This window comes from Globicephala melas, chromosome 7, assembly GCF_963455315.2.
Source record: "Globicephala melas chromosome 7, mGloMel1.2, whole genome shotgun sequence".
Classification (NCBI taxonomy): Eukaryota; Metazoa; Chordata; class Mammalia; order Artiodactyla; family Delphinidae; genus Globicephala; species Globicephala melas.
The window spans coordinates 27,487,658-27,511,703 of record NC_083320.1 but is presented as its reverse complement, the minus strand read 5'-3'; the positions used below and the strand labels follow the sequence as shown (position 1 = coordinate 27,511,703).

Below are 24,046 nucleotides of genomic sequence, written 5' to 3'. Positions count from 1 at the left end.
TGTTAACCTTATGGGGATTCCCTTGTAGGTTATTGTTGCTTTTCTCTTGGTGCTTTTAATATTTTTTTCATTGTTTTTAACCCATGCAGTGGCAGGCTGCACAGGCTCCCCAGAAGGGGGGTGTGGATAGTAACCTGTGTTTGCTCACAGCCTTCTTGGTGGCGGCAGCAGCAGCCTTAGCATCTCATGCCCGTCTCTGGGGTCTGCGCTGATAGTTGTGGCTCGCGCCCATCTCTGGAGCTCCTTTAAGCAGCACTCTTAATCCCCTCTCCTTGCGCACCAAGAGACAATGGTCTCTTGCCTCTTAGGCAGGTCCAGACTTTTTCCCGGACTCCCTCCAGGCTAGCCGTGGGGCACTAGCCCCCTTCAGGCTGTGTTCACGCAGCCAACCCCAGTCCTCTCCCTGCGCTCCGACCAAAGCCCGAGCCTCAGCTCCCAGCCCCACCCGCCCTGGCGGGTGAGCAGACAAGCCTCTCGGACTGGTGAGTGCCGGGCACCGATCCTCTGTGCGGGAATCTCTCCGCTTTGCCCTCCGCACCCCTGTTGCTGTGCTCTCCTCCGCGGCTCCGAAGCTTCCCCCCTCCGCCACCCACAGTCTCCGCCCACGAAGGGCCTTCCTAGTGTGTGGAAACCTTTCCTTCTTCACAGCTCCCTCCCACTGGTGCAGGTCCCATCCCTATTCTTTTGTCTCTTTTTTCTGTTTTCTTTTGCCCTACCCAGGTACGTGGGGAGTTTCTTGCCTTTTGGGAAGCCTGACGTCTTCTGCCAGTGTTCAGTAGGTGTTCTGTAGGAGTTTTTCCACATGTAGATGTATTTTTGTTGTATTTGTGGGTAGGAAGGTTATCTCCACGTCTTACTCCTCCGCCATCTTGAAAGTCGCTCCATAATTAAGATTTTTATAGACTGCCTAGACAACACTGAGCCCAGTGTTTTTTGTAATGAAGTTCAATAAATCCCTATTGAATGAGTGAATGGACGGGGGCATGAATGAAAGATGAAAGGGAGAAAAATTAAAATTTAAAGGAGACTACAATGAAGTACTAGGAAAGGGGGCTGATCTGAAAGGTCAGGGGGATTCATTAATTCTGATCACTCTTGTGGAAGTATCCTGCAGTAATTTGGAAGCAGAGAAATGAAGCGCAGTTGAAAAAATAGGACTAGAGTGTTTTTCACAGTCATGGTTTTTCTGGTTATAAAATTTACATACATTTATTGTAAAATATTCAAAAAAATACATGAAAATGTAATGAAGCATAAAAATCTCTACTGCCTTACCTAGAGATAAAGACTATTAACATTTTCTATATCTGTAATTAAAAACAAATCTTTGTAAGTCAGAGAAAAATTAGTTTTTTAAACCAAACTTGATTGTGACTCCTTTTATATTCTAAAGGCTATCCCATGATTTGTATTAATGGATAATATGTCTGTTTCTTACAGGCACTGGTGAGACAATATGAAAATTTCAAAGTATCTTCCAGTTTATTTATTTTTGTCCCTTGCTGTTTTCCTGTGGCAGGGCATAGCAGAATCTTTTAGTATGCAATGTTGGGCTTGTAGCTGAGAAGAGATTTCAGAGCTAAATAGCCCAGTAATATAAAGTGGAAAAGATGGTATTTGGATGAAGCCAAAGGAAGGAGGCTCTCAAAAGAGATAAGTGAAAGTCTTTAGAAAGCAATGAAACATGATTATAGGATGGGCCAAAAGATATATAATGATATATTTTATCTAACATTCTCTTTACAATTGTTTCTATTGGGCATTGCCAAACACACCCATCTCCCCTAATTTTTAGCAGAGCATATATTCTGGAGTCTATGTCCATGGAACTCAAGTAAAAAGATGATTTTTCCTATCTCTGGTAACATGGCATACAAGAGGGACCCTGTTCATTGGATGATGATCTAATCCATTTACTGAACTAAAATAATGAATGCTGTGGCTTGTACATGGAAAGAACCTTTAACAACAGGAACCATTGCCTCCCCCAGAAGCTCTTTCTCCCTATGCCCTACTGCTTGTTATAATAGGTGATTACACTGTAAATTATCTAATGACTTTTTCCCTTAACAATAAAATTTATGGGAGTTCCCTAGTGGTGCAGTGGTTAAGAATCCGCCTGCCAATGCAGGGGACACAGGTTTGTGCCCTGGTCTGGAAAGATCCCACATGCCGCGGAGCAACTAAGCCCATGCGCCACAACTACTGAGCCTGTGCTGTAGAACCCGCAAGCAACAGCTACTGAGCCCACCTGCCACAGCTACTGAAGCCTGCGCGCCTAGAGCCTGTGCTCTGCAACACGAGAAGCCACTGCAATGAGAAGCCTGCACACCGCAACGAAGAGTAGCCCCCACTCACCACGAGAGAAAGCCTGCGCGCAGCCGTGAAGACCTAGCACAGTCATAAATAAATAAATAAATTTATTTTAAAAAATAAATAAATAAAATTGATTTAAAATCTCAAGAGGTAGGCCTCTGTCAGTGTTTCTCAACTCTGCCTGTACATTCCAGTCACTTGGATAGATTTTAAAATATATGATGCTCAGTCCTTACCCAAAGTTCCTCATTTAGTTGCTTTGTAACTGATATAGTCACACCTTATGGAGATGTAGATTTTGGGAAGACCAAGTCAGAACATGAAGAGAAAGTGAAACTATAGAGAGAAATACCCAGAACAAAGGAGAGAGCATTTGAAAATACCCACAGTGAGAAAACAGAAAAACTAAAATTAGAAAAGAAAGAAACAAATTTAGGAGAGGATAGGTTTGATATAACTTCCAGATGGAGAATCAAGTAATGAGAAGGGCATAGTGTCAGATGCTGTTGGGAGTTAACTCAAGGACAAATCCCCTGGATTTGGTTAGCAGGAGGTCATAGGTGGTTTCAGACAGAAGAAGTTATTTAGGTGTGGATGGGGAGATTCAGGGATGGCATAGGCAGGGTCTGTTAAGAAAGAGATGGTGTAGGGGGAGGGTGGACATATCAGGTAAAGAGAACATCTTCAGCGAGTTATACACTTGAAGGACAGAGGGTAGTACAGACCAGCCCACATATAGGTGGTGGATTCAAATGAATATTTTTTTAGAAGTGAAGAGGACAGAGTATTTGAGAGCAGGTGGGAAGCAGCCCTTGGAAAGAGAGCTTGAGAAATAATGTAGAGCAAAGGGCTATTTTGAGAAGTACCAGTGCTGAGAAAGCATGAACTTTAGGGTCCCAGAGGAAAGAGTGTAAGATTCAGAATCAGATTGCTCAGTTGGACTACATTTTGTGAATGCCACATAGGATGTGATTTTCTGTGATCAAAATGTGTGATTATGATTAAATTCCTTCACCTCCCTATGTGTCAATTTTGCTTCTATAAAATGGGCATAAGAAGAATATCTTAAAGGGTCATTGTGAAGAATACGAGAGTAAATACAAATAAATACTTTAAAGCAGTGTGCAGCTGTATCAGTTTGTTGTTATTATTACTTATATCTTTGACCCATACTAGCTTTTACCTCCATAGAAAATCACACCTAAAAAATATCCACACTATTTCTAAGAAGATTTTTTCTGAAAAGAAAACTGGTGTAGCTGGAGCTCCCATAAATTGAATCTGGTTAATGAGTAAATGAGAGTCGAAGCCAAGCCAGTGGAAAATCCAAGTGCCTGTGAAAAGGGAAGAATGTCCTTCCCTTCACTGTAAAGTTGAATAGATTTTGGAATTGATGACTGCATGGAATCATTTCCTTCCTTTCATAACTACTTTGCTTCTTTTAATTCAGATTCAGTAATTATCCTATGGCTTTAATGATCTTTAAAATACAGAGCATCTCACATGAAAGGCAGTGCAAAGGGACCTGATGCCATTAATGTTTTCAGCATCAGACAGAAAGCTGGAATTACAGAGGCGATTTCCCCCATGCTTTGAGAGCAGGCTGTTAACATATGCACCTCCTTTAATCTACAGACGAGCCTTTCATTTTCCCCTTTTTCCAAGTAATAACTTAGGGCATTAGATGTGAGTGCTATTATTTTCCCACTCTGTTTGTTCTGATATTGCACAGTCTGCTCATTACTTCTCACTTCTATTTTTTTTCTGGACTCCAGTGATGTTATTTCCCCGGTGGTTCCTCTAGTGGCCATCTCGGGGTAGCCGTCCAGCGGGCCCTAATTGTAATACATTTCTTACTCTTCGAGACTCATTCTTATTCCTGTTATTCAGTAAATAATAGACCTTTGTATTCATACAATATTTTTAATGCTTCTGAGCTCTGTACACTGTACTCTGCTTGCATATTGTTTGACTTTAAAGATTTTTATTATAATTTCGAATCCAAAAGGTCTATGGAGATGGATCTGTTTAAAGCTCCTATTTATCAAATGTTGTTGCTTTTCTAAATTATGGCTAAAGATAACTGCTACTTTAGAACAGACTAAAAGTATTTCCTTCTGCTGCCATTTAAAGCCTTCTAATCCTATCCTGGAGGCAGATGGATAGCCTATGGAGCCCCACTAGGTAAACAGATTTGTGTAGTAAAATTGAAATCTAATGGTGCATATATTGCAGAGGTATGTTCGATGTGGACAGGATGGCTATTGGACTGAAGCCAATGGGACAGAAGTTGCTATCTGGTCAACAGAGGTAAAAAAGTAGAAAGAAGAAGAACTAAGAGGTTGAACAACAGCAATGGGGTTGAATAGCCTTTTTCTGGCAACCCTGGAGAGGATTCTTAAACTCTCCAGCCCAGAGAGCTATATGTGTAAAGATTTTACTGGAGGAAATTCCTATGGGAAAGAAGATAGAGAAGGTGCTGAGAAAGGACTGGGAGAGCTGTCAGACCGTGAGCAAGTGTGAACCGGAGTCAGGGAAATGAAGAGGACAGGATGGGAGGAAGTACTGCACACTAGCATGTAGCCCTCTACACTGTGGTCAAACCTAAGGAAGGTTCAACAAGGCCATCGGGGAGTCCATGAGCCAAATCCAGTCATCAGATGGGTTCCATGTCTCTACCAATGGGCCTGCCCGAGTACCCCTGCTGCTGTCAGTCATCAGAAGGTAGTGATGAATTTCAGTGTAGCAGCTGGGCCCGTGGTCAATGACTGTTTCAGTAGTTGGTGGTCTGCAAGGCATATTCTCATGACAGCCATAGGATCCCTATGAAGTTTACACATTTGATATTTAAGATATGTATTTTGTTGAGAATTATGCCTCATATACTTTATGGCAACAACATATTTCCTGTATTTCTGATGTTTTTCAGGAGGGAAGGAGAAGAGGAATAAGTCCCTGGCAATACTGCACTGAAGAAACTATAATAATACAAAATTGTGCAGGGCATGTGACTAAATAATATATCTGCAGAGTGGCTACTCTTGTTTTCTTTCCTTAAATAGTGATATCCAAAAGGGCAGGGTTCATGCCTGAGTCTGCATGATTTGTCACAAACCAACCAAAGAGAGGATGAAGTAATGTTGATCAGTATTCCTGGTTCTGTCACATACTAGCGGTGAGACAATGGAAAAGTTACATCACCTGGGCTTTGGGTTTCTCCTTAATGAAATGCTGGGGCTGGATTAGATTATCTTTGAGATATCTTTCAGCTCAAAAATGTTGAATTTTGAGTGCTCTCCATTTGAATATCAAACAATAGCTCAATAAAGTAACATACGGATTAATTTTACTTATAATTTGGAGAGGCACCAAACATTTTGTTAAAATATGTGGAGGAAATTAAGCATGTTGCTTTGATGATCCATGAAACCCACAGGATTGTGTAGGGTCTGGAGAGGAAAGCAGGCGTAGAGATTACCGCAAATAGCTCAAATATATTCCGCTGAGTTAAGGCTGTCCCAGCCCTGAGCCACACAGCAAGGAACCACAAACTCCCACCTGCTGAGCATCTTGCTGTGTGCAGGCCACACTGTGGCCCTCAATCTCTGATTTGCTAGTTTTATTCCTAAAAATTATCTTTCTCAGCACAAGAAGTATGGCCATTGACCACATCACTAATAGAAACAGTGTTTTGTTGTTTTTAATGGAACAAATTTTTAAAATATCCCCCCACATTTGAGGATTTTTGCCTGATACATTTTGGGTCTAATATGGGTAGTTGGTTCTGAGGCTATTTTGGCTTCTTCCATGGATTAACTGGCTGGGGATAGAAGAATTTTGGGTGCCAAGAAGTTTTTTGGGGGAAAGAAATTTTTATAAAATCATTCTGAATCCACATTCGAAGGTCTATAGCTATTTTAATTCAACAAATTTGATCAAAATGCTATAGGCCTTAATTAAATCAAAACACATATACAATTCTGGTTTTACATGTTAGAAATAAGCATAATGTAAATTCTCAGAGAATTAAATTCTTCAGAGAAGAACTAATGCATGAACGGTGGCAACCAGAAATAACAGACCTAAATAATGGCTAAAGCTGTATTCTTAGAAAATTTACATGCTTTGAGATCTTAGTACCTAAAAGTTTTAGGCACAAATCTCATAATATAACTTCCTGATATATAGTATGGGAAATCTAGTCAATATTCATAATGACACTAAAACACACCTTCATTATGAATTAGAGGAAGAATTAGCTCAATTAAATGGGGAGAGTAAGTCATAAAGTATTTTTGATGTATCTTGCAATTCTGCAACTAATAAAGAAAATAGAGAATAACATTTAGTTAAGTCAATTTCTGTGATAAAATCTTATTCATTAAGGCAACAAAGATAATGGGGAACATGCCTGAGATAAATTTAATACTTCTGAAAATCTTAACAGGAATTAGATTGAATAGAATTTGACTAAAAGAACACAGAAGGGTCTGAAGGCATTGCCAGAGGTCTCCTGTAACTGGCTGAAATGTCAGTGGTATGATATTTCTCTAATGAATCCAAAGCAATTAGGAAAAGTTAAAACAAACCAAAAGGACATCTACCTGTTTTTCGGCAGTCGCCAAAATTGTCATCTGGTTCTTATCTGCCCTGGTCCTGTTATTGATAGACCTAATAAAGTTCTAATTCCAAGCAACTGGCCAGTAAGGAAGAAGGTGACCAAAAAGGAGAAGACCCAAGCCAATGACTGATTATCATAGACACTCACCTAAAGTGAGATTCTTCTTCATAGAAACAAAAGGAAGAGCAATTTATATTCCAGTCTCTAATATCAAATAATAAGCTACTCTGAGACACATGGTAACTGGGTTCTAGACCTGGTTCCCCTGGCACATGTCACTTAAGCTCTTTGGGTTCCAGCAGCATCTGTAAAAGTGAGAACCTCACGTGTGGAGCTCTCCCTTCTACCGATCACCCTATCCCTTCAGCTGCAACACTTCAAGACCATCACCATACAGTGTAGAGTACATGACCATGAACTGGTGGAACAGCTAACTGGGAAAAGCAACACTAGCTCATTTAGCCTTTTAATTCTCACCATTTTTGTTGAGGAGTTTTTGCTACTCGTCCACCTTTGTGAGCCTTAGCCAATTTTTCTTGCTAGGCAGCTCCTCGTTTTATTTCTAAGAAGAACTAAACATTAGAAACCTTTTTCTTGCAAACCAATGACTCTTAGGTCAACCAGTCTTCTGAGGTGTTTTGTTTGGTTCTACAGGCCTGCACACTGATTGAAAGGCAACGTCACTAGGCAGGTGCTTTGTAGTGCAGGCAGCTGCCCACTTGATGTTTCATGCTTGACCACTGTAGACCTGACTTTTCATCCCTTGCAGTGAGATAAGCTTTGCTTTTACAGAAGTCAGGAAAAGTAGACTGATGCACAGAATATTTTTTTTATTATTTTTAAATAATTAGTATTTTTCCTTTCTCCCACAAAACCTCAAGGAATCATAAGTGCTTAGGGAAGTCACTAAGAAGGGACACACACACACACAGACACACACACACAAGAATAATTCAACTTTGATGAAGTTATAGAGTTTTACGATTAGAGAAATCTAAAAAAGAATCTCAATTTTTAGCACGTATGTACGTTTTTGTTCTTTTGATGAACAAAATCGTATTTTACCTTTACATGCAAAGATGGGGAGCATGGGATGGAGACTGTTAATTGGTGGAGAACAAAATCTTTCTGAAGCTTCAGAGTCACCAAAGTCACTTTCTGGCCTGGAATCGTGACCTGGAATACGCTCTTCACTGAGCAGACGTGTAGTCATGGTCCTTTTAATTGTTTCTCCCTAATTTCCAACCTTCACCTCATAATTCTCAGAGTATCCTGCTCACAGAGAACCTTATTCTATGAATTGAATTATTCCAAATTCTGTACACGATAGAACTGCCTTAGTTCCTTTACTTGATTCCCATTGTTCATTATAAGCTTGTATCTGTGAAGATTTCTGGATTTACATATCTTTAGGGGTTAATTCCCTCCTTCCTGAGGAACCATTACAGAGCAGTTCAAAGGTTTCCTTGGGTTAATTAACTATTTTTGGAATCCTAGCATCTCAGAGTAGAAAGAGTTCTTAAAGGTCATGTAGTCTAACCATTCATCAGACACTTAAATCCCATCTATCCTCTCATGCTGATTGTTAAGATATAGCACGTTGATTTATCTTTACTGAAAAATAACTCACTCCCTCATAGAGTATGCCACGCCAGCTCTGGGCAGCCTTGTTAAAAGTTCTACTATGAGCTAACATCACTCCTTTGTTTTCTACTCACGTTGTCAGTTCTACACTTCGGAACGTGCCTAACAGTGACATTTCTTAACACATTTCAACACAACTCTGATGTCCCTGCATTGCTGTCTTTTTCTGCATCCTAGAAGTTTCTAAGCCCTTCAACCATTGCTTTACCAGTCTGATGGTTCTTTAGTAAATTTGGTCTGATCAATTTTTGCTGAAGGGTAATGCCCAGCTCAGAACAGAAGACTTTCTACAGTTCCTGGGCAGAAATTCCAGCTCAGTCCTGGATGTACTAGTATCTAAGTCAGCTTTCTGGGCAATGACCCATCCTTAACTGTTCTGTGAAACAGAAAAGTTGGCTTCATTGGAGGGATTAATGAAGCAGGACACAGCTGCTAAAAGTTTCCTTCCTGGAGAAACTTACCTGAGATTTATATCTTTCCCAACTCTTAAAAACTGAGGGCTTCCCTGGTGGCACAGTGGTTGAGAGTCCGCCTCAACAGGGGACACGGGTTCATGCCCCGGTCTGGGAAGATCACACATGCCGTGGAGCAGCTGGGCCTGTGAGCCATGGCCGCTGAGCCTGCGTGTCTGGATCCTGTGCTCCGCAACGGGAGAGGCCACAACAGTGAGAGGCTGCGTACCGCAAAAAACAAACAAACAAACAAAAAAAAACTGAACATAACTATTAAAAAAAGAAAATGAAAATTTGGTTCATTTATGTCCCAGGTTAAAATATTTTATTCAATTTTTTATATCTGCAATTTCTTTGTCAATATTTAATTTAGATTTGGGTAATATATTCAGTTTTCTTTGTGTGTGTGTTGTTGCAGATATTTATATGTGCAGAAATGTTTTGATTATCATCATCTATTCTATTCTAGTATTTTATATGAATGTCATCTCCATTTTCTGCTCATTTTAATCCCATCCTCCCAGACTAGCCCACAGCAGTTGTATGCAGAGACAGCTGACTAGGTTTTTCTAGGCTAACTTGGGTTCTTGTTCAGAGCAAAGTCTTCTGGTTCATGCCCACAGCCAGGTTGCAATCACAACCATAAGTGTGAAGCTGGTGGAGTGCAGGGTGGGCTGCACCAAGGAGACATGGGAGAGTTCATGCTCTGCAGGTTCACACCACTCACAAGAAAAAAACAATTGAACTATGTATGGTTACAGATGTTAACTAGACAGTGTGGTGATCATTTGCCAATAGTATATACAAAATATATTCCTTAATAAAAAAAAAAAAACCCAGGAAACCCAGAATCCTCAGGAAGCAAAGAGAAAGCAGAGAAATCCAGCCCCATATGATCTCAAACTCGTCACCTTATTAATCAGGTTAGGCCCTGAAGAAATGACTTTTTCCCCCTTCCTCCCCCACCCTGCCCCCATTTCCCCCCCCAAACATTTCCAGAAATGCTAGTACTCCCCTTCCCCCACCAGCTCATTAGGGCCTGCCAGTCATGCCGTGGGAAAGGATCTTCATCTCTGTGTCACCAATGTTGCCTTAGAAATTGCAAAAATTTAGAAATTCACACACACACACACACACACACACACACACAAAAGCCTGTGCCATCAAAAAATGAGAATTTGTCAGGTTTGGATTCTGGGGGCTTTGGTGCATCTGGAACAGGTGAGGGGGTATTAACATGTGTTCACTCCCCACAAGCCTCCTTCTAGCCTGTTCACAGATTATCTCATTTCATCTTCACAAAAGACCTGCAAAGCAGTTATTGTTAGTATCATTTTATAGATCAGGTAACTGAAGTTCAGAGAGACTAAAAAAATTACTCAGAATATTACAGCTACTAAGATTATTAAGAATGGTGCTCTCATGGGGTGATGTTCCACCTACCTGGAAAGCTATGCTTTTTTTTAAATTGCACTAAATTACCATGAATCCTGTTTTTCTAAGAACATGTCCTTTATATAATGAAAAATGAAGCATTATGGCATGCCCCAAGGGAAAACAAAAACAAACAAACAAACTAACAAAACAGTGAAATTTCTCACCCCAGATCAGGAGTCTTCAAACTTTTTCTCTAAAGGGCCAACCCAATATTTTAGGCTTTGTGGCCACTTGATCTCTGTTGCAACTATGCAACTATGCCATAGTGGGATGAAAGCAGCCAAAGGCAATATGGAAACGAATGAAAGTACCTGTAAAAGTTTAGTCACAAAAACATCCTTACAAAACTTTATTTACAAAAGCAGGTCTGAATTTGACCCTATCCTGGGGGATCCACACAACCTTGAAGTACTGGGCTGCCCACAAAGACCTCTCTCCTCCCAGCCACTGTGCTACGAGGCCATGCATATGCCCAGGAAGATCACCTTTTTAGGTGGGTCAGGATAACTGAGAGGTCTGACCTAGTTTGCACAAGTCAAGAGAAGCAAAACAGAATTAACTTCTTCAGCTATTCAATATGTGCTTTTCATAGGTGGCAAACATATTTTCCAAACTTACATGAATAATATTTTTGACAGTTTTTCAAGGAAAACAACTAAATCAAGAATGAGCATAATGTTTTCTAATCGATTTCAGCAGTTCCCTACCCTAATCAGAAATGATGTGCATAACTGCAGGTAATCTGAAGTTTTACCTTCATAGTATTTTGTCTCTGTCTTTTAGTTAACTTTATTTTCCCTTATTCTTATTAGATTTTCAATTAAGCTTGACAAGGAGAAGCAACTTTGGATAAAAACAAAAATCATGAATTCTACTTTTATATTTTCAACTGAAAAATTATAGGTTATGATCTGTACAACGTTTTCATCCAGAACAAATACATTTTAAAAATAATTAATTAATACTGGGCGAAAAGACAATGGAACAATAAGTAACTGTCATTGTGTGGGAGGTTGACATTTAAAATATTTAAGTGTAAAATTATATTTTTGAAAGGATAATATTTCTTTAATATGTTAATTGAACTACTGCCAAGGAACAGCTCAAGGAAGAGTCAAATTAAATTTATCAATGTTTTCTAAAATATCCATGAATGTTATTAACTCTCTTTCTTTGTAATGGGCATAACCACACTTCGACATAAACCAGCAACTATTCAATCTTGCTCTCTCTTAACAGATCAACAATGGAGTTTAGATATCCACCCAGAAAATAAACATAGGATGACAAGTATATATTGATTTGATAACCCACAGAAGGAGACAATTGCATAAAATCTATTTGGAGATGCTCAAATTCTACAATAGGACATCATTCTATTACCAACCACAGTTAAAGTTCTTCCAAAATTATGTAAGTTAGAAATGCAGAATGGATTGCCATATTATCTGTTTCCCTAGAAAACGTTTAGTGTTTGATAGCCCAGCCAATGGAGATATCTCATGGAGGATTTTGGCAAGTGTCTGAGCTCATCTGGGGCCATCTGTTGACTGTTCTGTTTTTTCTCAATCTCATCATCATAAACTTTTTAAACTGATTGCTCCCACTGTTATTTTGTGATATTTTGTGCACTTAACAAAGGAAATAATAAGCTTTCCATGGATTTGTCTTCCAGTTTTATAAACATTTTAATTAACCAGCATATTAAGCTTTTGATCTACTAAAGAATTTCCTGTAGCTCTTAAAAGTAACTTTTTAAATTCATGAATTTGTTATTAACTTTTTAAAGAGTCAACAGAGGAGTTAGAAATAAAAAGCTCATTGATTCCTTAGCATTCCAAAGTCATGAACTACTCCAAAATCATACTAGCTATCAGTGTATATGTTTAGTCTTACTATTTAACACATTAACATGCTTTGTAGAGTGACACACGTTTGGCCAAATTAAACAAAATAGGCTTTTCATAAAGAATTGGATAATATAAGAAAGTCTAGAATACTTATTGTCTATTAACTCTTATTGCTTTTTTTTCATTTTCATGATACGTCCTGTCAATAAACAATATTAATTTAGAATTTGGTAAAGGAAGATTCAAAAGATACGTTTTGTGAATGGACATATATTGAACAAACACAACATGACATGACATTCTTCTTCATTGGATAAGGTTAGTAAGGAAGGAGGGTTGATTGTTACACTAGTAAATAGTTACTTGAAAAGGAAAAAGTAAGACAATTTCATAATGCTGAATCAAACGTAGAGAAATAAATACCAGAAAGAAGCAGGTTAAATGATTCTAGGAGCTCCCATAGGGCCAATATTAGTTCATGATCTCACCATCCAGTGTGGGAAAACCTTCTTTTTCTAGCTTTCACATGACTTATTACATTAAAATTATAATTTAGTTATTTTGTCTACTTTTAACGTCCATCTTCACTGGCTAGAATAAAATTCAAGAGGGTGGTGATCTCCACCTATTTTGTGCAATAATTATTCCAAACACCTAGGACAGTAGTACAAATGTTTGATAAGAATAAACTTTTCTTTCCAAATCATAATAGTAAAAGGATAAAGTTTAGCTCCTCTTTTGAGGCAGGTTTTATAATCATGGCAATTTAATTCAAGTTTGGAGAGATGAGGTATACTTTGTTCTGATGGAAACAATTTAATAGGAAGAAGACTGAGAAGAATTTTAGAAATTAGATATTAACTAGGGTGGGACTGCCAGAAGAATCATTCAGTTATCTTAGCTGCTGCTTTATGTTCTTGTTCTCTAAGATAAGGTAATTTGATTGTCTCAGCACTAAGATGATAGGAGTCTGAAATAAATTTCTCTACGAAGCAGTAGTTCTCTGTTAAGGTAATTTGCATATGAGGGAAGAGTTAATTTATCTGTTAAACTAAATAATAATCTGACAGAACAACAGAAAGTACAATGTACTCTTTTTTCGTATCCTAATTTTCAGTTTAAAAAAAAGGATCATAAAACTTGTCTGGCTATTTTTGTACTAGCTGACACTTGTTTCTCTTTTTTTAGTGATGAATAGAATTTTACATGATAAAGATAACCTTTAAAGCTTCTGATATCTCTAAACTGAACACCCTCATTTTGTAGAAAAAGTAAACCAGAGAGATTTTGTGAGTTATTTACTAATGTAGAGTTAATTGTAATACTAAATGTATTTTCATCATATATCATATTATTATATATCACAACTCAAATGTTTTAAAATATATTATCATATATTCTGTTGCCGTGTTTTAGTAAGCAATATTGTTTAATGTTAGAATTCAGTATTATTCTTTTCTGTTGTGGCAGCCAATTTAAAAAACTTTTCCTATTATAAATGAAAAATTTCTGCTATTTTTTGATATCTAGGCCAATTAAATTAGTAGTTTTTCATTTTCTTTCTCAGAAAAAAATGTAGATTTCGTTTTGTCGAGGTTGATTTACATAACTATTTATTTAATAATGACATACAAAAAGCTCTTAGAGAAAAAGAGAATAAACAATTGAAAAAAATTTTCTCTAGGCTATAATATGATTAGATTTCCTTATTTATATTTTTTCAAAAGGATGATGCTTCTTAGGACATGAGTGAAAACAGCACAAAGAAATGAAAGGTGAAATATGAATCATGATTTCTTTGCAGTGTTTCTTAGCTTATGTTTTTATTTTGCTTAGGCCTTAATATTTTAAGATGACTTCTTTTTCAGAAGTCTGCTATAATTCCTGGTTTAACTGTTTGTGACTATTTGGTAAAGAAAGATAACGGCTAAAATTTTCCAATAAAAATATTCACCAATTTCGCTCCTTATTTTTAATATCTTTTTTCTTGGTTTTATTAAATTATTTGACATGGATATTTAAAATATATTCTGCTTTAATCCTTTTGGAAAAAATAATTTAGCAATTTAACATAGAAAAAAATAATCTTACACTTTTGTTTATTTTGTTTTTTTAAGGTCAGATGAATGATTTTTATTTTTTTATTTTATTTTTTTTAACATTGTTATTGGAGTATTGTTGCTTTACAATGGTGTGTTAGTTTCTGCTTTATAACAAAGTGAATCAGCTATGTATATACATACCCCATATCTCTTCCCTCTGTGTCTCCCTCCCTCACACCCTCCCTATCCCACCCCTCTAGGTGGTCACAAAGCACTGAGCTGATCTCCCTGTGCTATGCAGCTGCTTCCCACTAGCTATCTATTTTACATTTGGTAGTGTGTATATGTCCATGCCACTCTCTCACTTTGTCCCAGCTTACTTTTCCCCCTCCCCATGTCATCAAGCCCATTCTTTAGTAGGTCTGTGTCTTTATTCCCATCCTGCCCCTAGGATCTTCATGACCATTTTTTTCCCATACATATGTGTTACCATACAGTATTTGTTTTTCCCTTTCTGACTTACTTCACTCTGTATGACAGACTCTAGGTCCATCCACCTCACAACAAATAACTCAATTTCATTTCTTTTTATGGCTGAGTAATATTCCATTGGATATATGTGCCACATCTTTATCCATTCATCTGTCAATGGACACTTAGGATGCTTCCATGTCCTGGCTATTGTAAATAGAGCTGCAATGAACATTGCGGTACATGACTCTTTTCGAATTATGGTTTTCTCGGAGTGTATGCCCAGTAACGGGATTGCTGGGTCGTATGGTAGTTCTATTTTTAGTTTTTTAAGGAACCTCCATACTGTTCTCCATAGTGGCTGTATTAATTTACATTCCCACCAACAGTGCAAGAGGGTTCCCTTTTCTCCACACCCTCTCCAGCATTTATTGTTGACAGATTTTTTGATGATGGCCATTCTGACTGGTGTGAGATATCTCATTGTAGTTTTGATTTGCATTTCTCTAATGATGAATGATGTTGAGCATTCTTTCATGTGTTTGTTGACAATCTGTATATGTTCTTTGGAGAAATGTCTATTTAGATCTTCTGCCCATTTTTGAATTGGGTTGTTTGCTTTTTGATATTGAGCTGCATGAGCTGCTTGTGAATTTTGGAGATTAATCCTTTGTCAGTTGCTTCATTTGCAAATACCTTCTCCCATTCTGAGGGTTGCCTTTTCATTTTGTTTATAGTCTCCTTTGCTGTGCAAAAGCTTTTAAGTTTCACTAGGTCCCATTTGTTTATTTTTGTTTTTATTTCCATTTCTCTAGGAGGTGGGTCAAAAAGGATCTTGCTGTAATTTATGTCATAGAGTGTTCTCCCTATATTTTCCTCTAAGAGTTTGATAGTGTCTGGACTAACATTTAGGTCTTTAATCCATTTTGAGTTTATTTTTGTGTATGGTGTTAGGGAGTGTTCTAATTTCATTCTTTTATATGTAGCTGTCCAGTTTTCCCAGCAACACTTATTGAAGAGGCTGTCTTTTCTCCATTGTATATTCTTGCCTCCTTTATCAAAAATAAGGTGACCATATGTACTTGGGTTTATCTCTGGGCTTTCTATCCTGTTCCATTAATGTATTTTTCTATTTTTGTGCCAGTACCATACTGTCTTGATTACTGTAGCTTTGTAGTATAGTCTGAAGTCAGGGTGACTGATTCCTCCCACTCCGCTTTTCTTTCTCAATATTGCTTTGGCTATTCTGGGTCTTCTGTGTTTCCATACAAATTGTGAAATTTTTTGTTCTAGTTCTGTGAAAAATGCTAGTGGTAGTTTGATAGGGATTGCATTGAACCTGTAGATTGCTTTGGGTAGTAGAGCCATTTTCACAATGTTGATTCTTCCAATCCAAGAACATGGTATATCTCTCCATCTGTTTGTAGCATCTTTGATTTCTTTCATCAATGTCTTATAGTTGCCTGCATACAGGTCTTTTGTTTCCCTAGGTAGGTTTATTCCTAAGTATTTTATTCTTTTTGTTGCAGTGGTAAATGGGAGTGTTTCCTTAATTTCACTTTCAGATATTTCATCATTAGTGTATAAGAATGCAAGAGATTTCTGTGTGTTAATTTTGTATCCTGCTACTTTACCAAATTCCTTGATTAGCTCTAGTAGTTTTCTGGTAGCATCTTTAGGATTCTCTATGTATAGTATCATGTCATCTGCAAACAGTGACAGCTTTACTTCTTCTTTTCCGATTTGGATTCCTTTTATTTCTTTTTCCTCTCTTAATCTTACACTTTAAATTTAACTTTATTTTCTCCTCTGCCATTTTGGGGTAGAATTCTTTTCCAGTATATATATATATATATATAATATGAGGGAAGAGTAAATTTATCTGTTAAACTTAATAATAATATATATTATATTATATTTTATATATATATAATATATATATATTTTTGGCCAGCACCATGCAGCAGATGGGGTCTTAGTTCCCCAACCAGGGATTGAACCCATGCCCCCTGCTTTGGAAGGTGGAGTCTTAACCACTGGACCATGGAGGAAGTTGCTGTAGTAAATATATTTTTTATCACAGATGTATGTAGAATTTGAATAACTTAAAATCCATATGATGCAATGTACTTCTTCTTCCTTCTTATTATTGCCTTGAAATTGGAAACTTTATTTCATTTTTAGCATTTATCTTAGCATGCTGACATAAAGAGCAGATAATTTATACATGTTTTTTACAGTCTGCATTTCACAACTGCTCTCACAAATTGATCAACCATGAATTGCCTTCAAATTATTTTCTGCTCTTAGCATGAATGCTATAAATTTATTCAAAGCAAATATTCTAAATGCTGGAGAGGGTGTGGAGAAAAGGGAACCCTCCTGCACTGCTCGTGGGAATGTAAATTGATACAGCCACTATGGAGAACAGTATGGAGGTTCCTTAAAAAACTAAAAATAGAACTACCATATGACCCAGCAATCCCACTACTGGGCATATACCCTGAGAAAACCATAATTCAAAAAGAGTCATGTACCACAATGTTCACTGCAGCTCAATTTACAATAGCCAGGACATGGAAGCAACCTAAGTGTCCATTGACAGATGAATGGATAAAGAAGATGTGGCACATATATTCAATGGAATATAACTCAGCCATAAAAAGAAATGGAATTGAGTTATTTGTAGTGAGGTGGATGGACCTAGAGTCTGTCATACAGAGTGAAGTAAGTCAGAAACAGAAAAACAAATACTGTATGCTAACACATATATATAGAATCTAAAAAAAAATAATAATAATGACACAGATGTAGAGAATGTATTTGAGGACACGGGGAGGTTGAAGGGTAAGCTGGGATGAAGTGAGAGCATGGCATGGACATATATACACTACCAAATGTAAAACAGATAGCTACTGGGAAGCAGCCACAAAGCACAGGGAGATCAGGTGCTTTGTGACCACCTAGAGGGGTGGGATAGGGAGGGTAGGGGGGAGACACAAGAGGGAGGAGATATGGGGATATATGTATAAGTATAGCTGATTCACTTTGTTATAAAGCAGAAACTAACACACCATTGTAAAGCAATTATACTCCAATAAAGATATTTTTTAAAAAAGCAAATATTCTCATACTAAATATGCAGCTGGTTTGTAAGGCCTTGATAGAAGACAATTGTGATGGAAAGTTTCCTTTGCTTCAACTGATTAATATCTCAGGCTAATAATGCTTTGTATATATATACTTAGCTCCCTTGAGAACCTTGGTACCTTTCTGTGACCAGTGTTAGGGAATTGCAGCTGCTTTTGATTGAAACAAGCTCAATTGCAGAACTTCATGGTATAGTATATGATTTAGAGTAAAAATATAATTTGTTGGCTTTAAGTAATAATATTTTTTCAGGATGCCTTAAAAATACTTCAAGAAAGAATACAATTACTAGGAAATTCATTATTTGATACACATATCTTGGGAAAATAAACATTGATCAAAAGATTCAAATAATAAGTCAACTGGAAGAAAATTTGCCACATCATTTTGGGAAAACCTTTAGAAGACAGACTCTGGTGATTCAAGTATTTCACATTTTCTTGCCAACATACTTAGTATTACATGCTTTATTTGACAGTCCTTCAATTCCCCACTTTACCCTGCATTATTTTCTAAAAGACTGTTGTTGTTGCTATTTTTATGCAAGAGCTTCGATGAAAATCTTAAATGCCTTAGTAAGCACATTTGGAGTACACAGGATAAGAACAGACTATATTCTAGCTAAACTCTGTGCCCAGTGTCTCTATACTACTTGTCTTTTTCTGTTCATACAGTACTAAAATCTTTCCCCATGATTTCCTAACTAATACAAATTGATGCTATCCATTTTCAGTCTCCTGAAAAGTTTTACTTAAGAAGAAATCTACTCAGCACTAAACTCAGCAAGTTAGAAGATTGAGGGTAATGGTGAAATTAAAAAAGGATCATGAATAACTGCACTAATCCTCAACGATCTAAAAAAAACAAAAAAAACCAATAAAACCCTACGTTAATCTTCAGATGAAGATTAGAGCCCCAAACTGCAGCTTCTAGACCAGATTGTGAATTTGTGAATTTGTCAAAGCCCAGTTTTAGTGCATTCTCTTTGCCAGCTCTTCACAGCCCCACTTCCCCAGTGCACTGTTCACAGACTAATCTCTGAACTTTCCATGTGATATTCATCTCATTCTTTTTCTCTTTGGCCTAGTACCATGATCCAATGTTTCCAGACTCTATCACATCAGGACTTATCAGGGCTGTGTTTTGTTCTCTCAAGATCTTTTCACAAGAAATTAGCAAGCTGTCCTGGGAAACTCATCTACACTGATCTGTAAAGGGAAAACAATTTCATTATGTACTGTGGTTAGTAGGTAAAATATTTGTATTTTGAAGGGCATTATGAGAATCACAATACCTTAAACCAATGGTCTTCAAATTTATTTTAATTATCATCATTTAGTGATAAAACTCTGTTTTCAAACAAGATTTTATATAAAACAGGTACAAGTGAAAACGCTCTGGTTAAAGTAGGGGATAAGAAAGGCACACTCCCTTTTTCCCTCCTCCTTGCTCTTTGAGTGTCCCCAGAGCATCTCTGAGGAATTTCTGCAGTTCCACAAACACAGCCTGCAAATGATCCCATTAACGCAGTGGGGTAACTGCTGGTGAGAATGCCAGGTATATGGCCAGCACTTTTAGATCAGTGGTTTTCAACAGGGATTGATTTTGTCCCCCGTGGAGGCTTTTGGAAATATCTGAACACACTTTTGGTTGTCATAACTTGGGGAGGAAGGAAGCGGGTGCTGCTGGCATCTAGTGGGTAGTGGACAGGATGTTGTTAAATATCCTACAATGTACAGAACAGCCCCCCACAAGAGAGAGTTTTTCAGCCTGAAATGTTACAGTAGAACTGAGGTTGAGAAAGCCTGCTCTAAAGAGAGTAGGGCACCAGGAGCTGCTGGGGGTGAGGGAAGGAAAGGGGGACTTTGAGGGCAGGGAGGAAGCCTGCAGCCCCTGGAGTCAGAGCCTTAACTAACAAGTGCTCAGGGTTTGCCCAGGGCTGGGGAAGGGAGAGAAGGCAGAAGCTTTGCAAAATGGTGGCATTTAAAACTTTGTTACACCTGCAGGTTAACTTGCATTTGTCAGTAGCTAGATCCAAACAAATAAGCTTAGCACTGAGCAAAAATATTTACTAGAAATTTACCTGTGACTAACAACCACCCATGAGTCCCCTCATGAACTCCAAAGTTGCAGGCTTCCAGCCGGTGGGCCGGAGGCAGCAGCTGAGTCTGGAGGCGGCCCTGGTCCAGTCTCCAGGGAGCAGAGCCGAGCCAGGTGCTTAAAGAGGGCTTCCTCGGGGTCCAACCCCCATCACCTTTCCTCCGGTGTGTTGTCTGCTGCACCCGCTCATCAGCGGGGAGGCTGGTAGGAGGTTCTCTTAGAGGAGAATCCCATCCTCCTTCAGACATCCTGCGGAGAAGGCAGGTGCATCCCACGTCCCACATCCTCACACCAAGGAAACGCTCTCTCATCTAAACGCCTCCCGCTGGAGCCCATCCTGACCTCTGACCCGGTCACTACCCGGTGTTGTTCCTCAAAAAGAGATCATTTCGAAATTCAAAAAGGTTAAAAAATATTTCATTACAAGCATTCACCCCGTTAGGCACTTTTGCTCGCTTCCAATCTCCTGAATAGGCTTCATTTAAAGGCCCCAGAGGCACCAAGTGACAGTTTTACGCGGGTCATCAGTTCGAAAGCTCTGGAGAGTCTAAGAGAAAACATACAATAAGTCCCCTGCCCACCCCCGCCGTCATTATATAGAAGAGAGAGAGGAAATCCTCCTCACGCGGGGGCCCCTTTTGTGTCGTTCCTGCCAACGCAGCAGCCCTCCTGCTATATAGACCCGCGCGCTCGCCCCACCGCACTGAACTCGCATCCCCGCATCAAGCAGCCATGGGGAAGGTGAGCCCCGCGCCGGCGGGAGGGGCCCGCAGCCGGGCTGGAGCCCAGGGCTCTGAGCCCTGTCCTTCCCTTCCCTGCAGATCACCTTCTACGAGGACCGGGGCTTCCAGGGCCGCCACTACGAGTGCAGCAGCGACCACTCCAACCTGCAGCCCTGCTTCGGCCGCTGCAACTCCATCCGGGTGGACAGCGGCTGTTGGATGCTCTACGAGCAGCCCGACTACCAGGGCCACCAGTACTTCCTGCGGCGCGGCGACTACCCTGACTACCAGCAGTGGATGGGCCTCAACGACTCCGTCCGCTCCTGCCGCCTCATCCCCCACGTGAGTCCGGTTCCCCTGGGCCTGCCGTGCCCTCGGGTCACACCAGTGCTCCAGACACAGTGGTCAGGCTGCAGGACGGTGGCCTTCTTTTGCTGGCTCTAACCGGGTTCTCTTTCCCTTTATTAATGTCTTTAAGGTTTCATTCCACCGAAAAATTGAGTGATGCAATGCTCTTAATTGAAATTGTATTCTCCTTTGCTAAAATTAAGCTCACCTCTACTGGGCAAAAGTGGTGCACGGCATTAGTTTAGAGCGTCTGTGCCACCGCTGAGGAATAAGCAACAGGTGAACTCCTCACACCCAGGTGCCCTTAGGCTAGTTACTGGGCTACTTCTCTCCTTCCTCATCTGTAAAGCGGGGTTAATAAGGGCAGTTGGTTCATCGAGCTGTGATGAGGTCAAAAGGAGATTGCCCAACACCTGGCAAACTAACCCCTCCTCCAAATATTAACCATTATGAATATCAAGGGTCCCTCAAGTTCTGCTTTTTGATTAGGCAAAACAAACAACCAACAATGTGATTCTAGTAGCACCTGCAAAGCCCACTGCTACCCAAGTAAAGCCTGAGCAGCCTGGAATTCCACAGTTAGGGAGGCTTTTATTTGCCTATGACAGAGTCCTGTGGAAAATGTACCACTCGGGAAATTTGAAATCCCTTCAGAGGGTTGAAAGCCTTGATAGGACCCAGACTGGCATTAGGAGCCTGGAAATCTGGGCTTTTACTTTCCAGCCCTGACCCTTTGATTACAGCCTGAAAGCTCTAGTCATTAGTTTCTCTTAAAAGAAGAAAAGACTTAGAATGGCTGCTCCACGTGTGTCAGGCTGTTGTGAAGATCAAATTAGACAACGCACACGTGAGTCTTTTGCAAACCATGGAAGATACCTTATTAGCAGTTTTTTATACCTCAGAATGAACTGCTTATGAGAACCTTTCCTAACAAGGATTTAATGGTGGAAGAAGGAAGAAGGAATTGAGTGGGTACCTGCTGGGAAGGAACAAGCAGATAAAAGAACAAGTGCTCAGGAAGAGACAGACAGGATTTGCCCAGGACTGACAGCCTGCCCTTACATTTTTCTAAAGGTTTTATAATCTATTGATCTAGACAGGCCTCCTTCATGATCTTGAGATTCTATTTTTATTAATTACCTAAAAGTGTTTTGCCAGACCATATATTAGTGGTGAGAACTGAAACCTAATTGTTACGATGGCTCTTGCTTCTCGGGATTTTAGAATAGCAGGACTCAAAGCAGAAAGGAAGGGATTAAGGAGTTGCCTGGGCTGGACTGCCACCACCTGTGCTTCACTTCGGGGAAAGCAATTCGACTTCCTCTCTTCCCAGCCTCTTCTAATGCTATGGAGTTCCAAAATAATGCCTTTTGCCAGGGATAGATTTGCCTTTTTATTTTAATATCTAATTATTTTTATATCCACCAAGGGGAGTTCCAGACCACCGTTTAAGTCTATAAAGGAGAGAGCAAAAATTATATATAAAAATTGTCACTTAAGAATGGTACTAAGTAGGTACTAAATATGATTCATGTAGGTTGTGGCCCTAAAAAACTATGGAGCACCATGAATATCTTGATCTATGTGAATGGCCCCCTCTTCAGTTTTGCAGTGTGCAATCTACCCAACTATACCCAGTGGCCCTGGTGTTGGTTGTCTTTTTAATTTGTCATCTTTGATATAGAAAAGATTTTTAAAAATGCCCATTCCCCCAGCGGTGTGAGTGATTGGTTGCTAAAGGCTAGGTTTTCTGACCCTTCGCATCTGCTGATTGCTGAACCCAGACCAGCTCCCACCGGCTGAGGATGTACGAGCGAGAGGACTACCGAGGCCAGGTGGCGGAGCTCACGGAAGACTGCTCCTCGCTCCGCGACCGCTTCCACTTCAATGAGATCCGCTCCCTTCACGTGCTGGAGGGCTGGTGGGTCCTCTATGAGATGCCCAACTACCGCGGGCGGCAGTACCTAGTGAGGCCGGGGGACTACAGGCACTACCACGACTGGGGGGCCCTGGATGCCAGAGTGGGCTCCCTGAGGAGGGCCGTGGATTTCTACTGAAATACCTTTACTCTATCCTTTTTTCCATCTAAAAGCTAATAAAATATTTCCTGTGTGTTTGATGCAGTAACGTGGTCCTCTCTTCCTTTCAGACTCCTTGGAAGGGCTCAGCAAAAATAAAACGGAATAATGTGGATTTTCTTACAAGTGTCAGTGGAAAGGGTGGTGTGGGGTAGCAGTTGAGAGGACAGGCTCTGGAGCCAGAATGCCTGGGTCCACATCCACTTACTAGATTTAGGTGGTCGGCAAGTTACTTAGCATTTCTGTGCGTCAGTTTCCTAGTAGTAGTACTCTTCATTTCATAAGTTTGTGGTGTGGATTAAACGACTTATTATTTTAAAATCACTTACACATTTTAGCTTTGCATATCATATACTAGTTTCTAGGAAACTGTTCTGTAAGCTTGCTGGTGAAACAGCTGGTCACCTTTTTAGTACCCTTTTCTTAGGAGAATTCCCTTTTGGAGTTTGCATTCAGTAAGATGGCTAAGTGAAATTGCAGAGGGAGACAGAGTTAGATAGAGACAGATGTGTCTGACACATCTTCGGTGTGAATACATGTGACTGCCTGAATAGGTTTACTAATATATGCGTATCCAGAGCACAAGTATAAGAATCAAGTGCCACCTTAATGAACAGCCCAAAGGACTCTTCCAAACATTTTTCTACTTAAGGGAGGTACAAAGCATTCGGGTAGTGTGCACTGATCAAAATGAGCACAGTGGGACAGAAGTAAAGACATAAGGTACGTGATCCGGAAAATAACATACAATCAGGCAAAGTTCTTAAATCTACTATTGGCTATGCTGATACTGTCACCAGACTTGGATCAATTTG

General features: G+C 39.5%; 1 protein-coding gene and 1 long non-coding RNA gene across 2 annotated transcripts in view; both read left to right on the top strand.

The window, feature by feature from the left end:
• LOC132597560 (uncharacterized) overlaps positions 1-1,658 on the top strand; it is a 32,803-nt gene extending 31,145 nt beyond the window's left edge. The window contains exon 5 of the long non-coding RNA XR_009564459.1: positions 1,441-1,658. This is a non-coding gene — a long non-coding RNA (uncharacterized lncRNA). The remainder of the gene's footprint in view (positions 1-1,440) is intronic.
• A 19,157-nt stretch (positions 1,659-20,815) lies between these two features.
• On the top strand, positions 20,816-23,210 carry LOC115844818 (gamma-crystallin F). Its single transcript, XM_030842650.2, has 3 exons — positions 20,816-20,824; positions 20,905-21,147; positions 22,938-23,210. The coding sequence occupies exons 1-3, from the start codon at positions 20,816-20,818 to the stop codon at positions 23,208-23,210; spliced, it is 525 nt and encodes a 174-aa protein (XP_030698510.1).
• The last annotated feature ends 836 nt before the right edge of the window (positions 23,211-24,046 follow it).

Coding starts and splice junctions, on each gene's coding strand:
- LOC115844818 (XM_030842650.2), top strand. Junction 21,148..22,937: donor CCTGCCGCCTCATCCCCCAC/GTGAGTCCGGTT, acceptor TGCTGAACCCAG/ACCAGCTCCCACCGGCTGAG.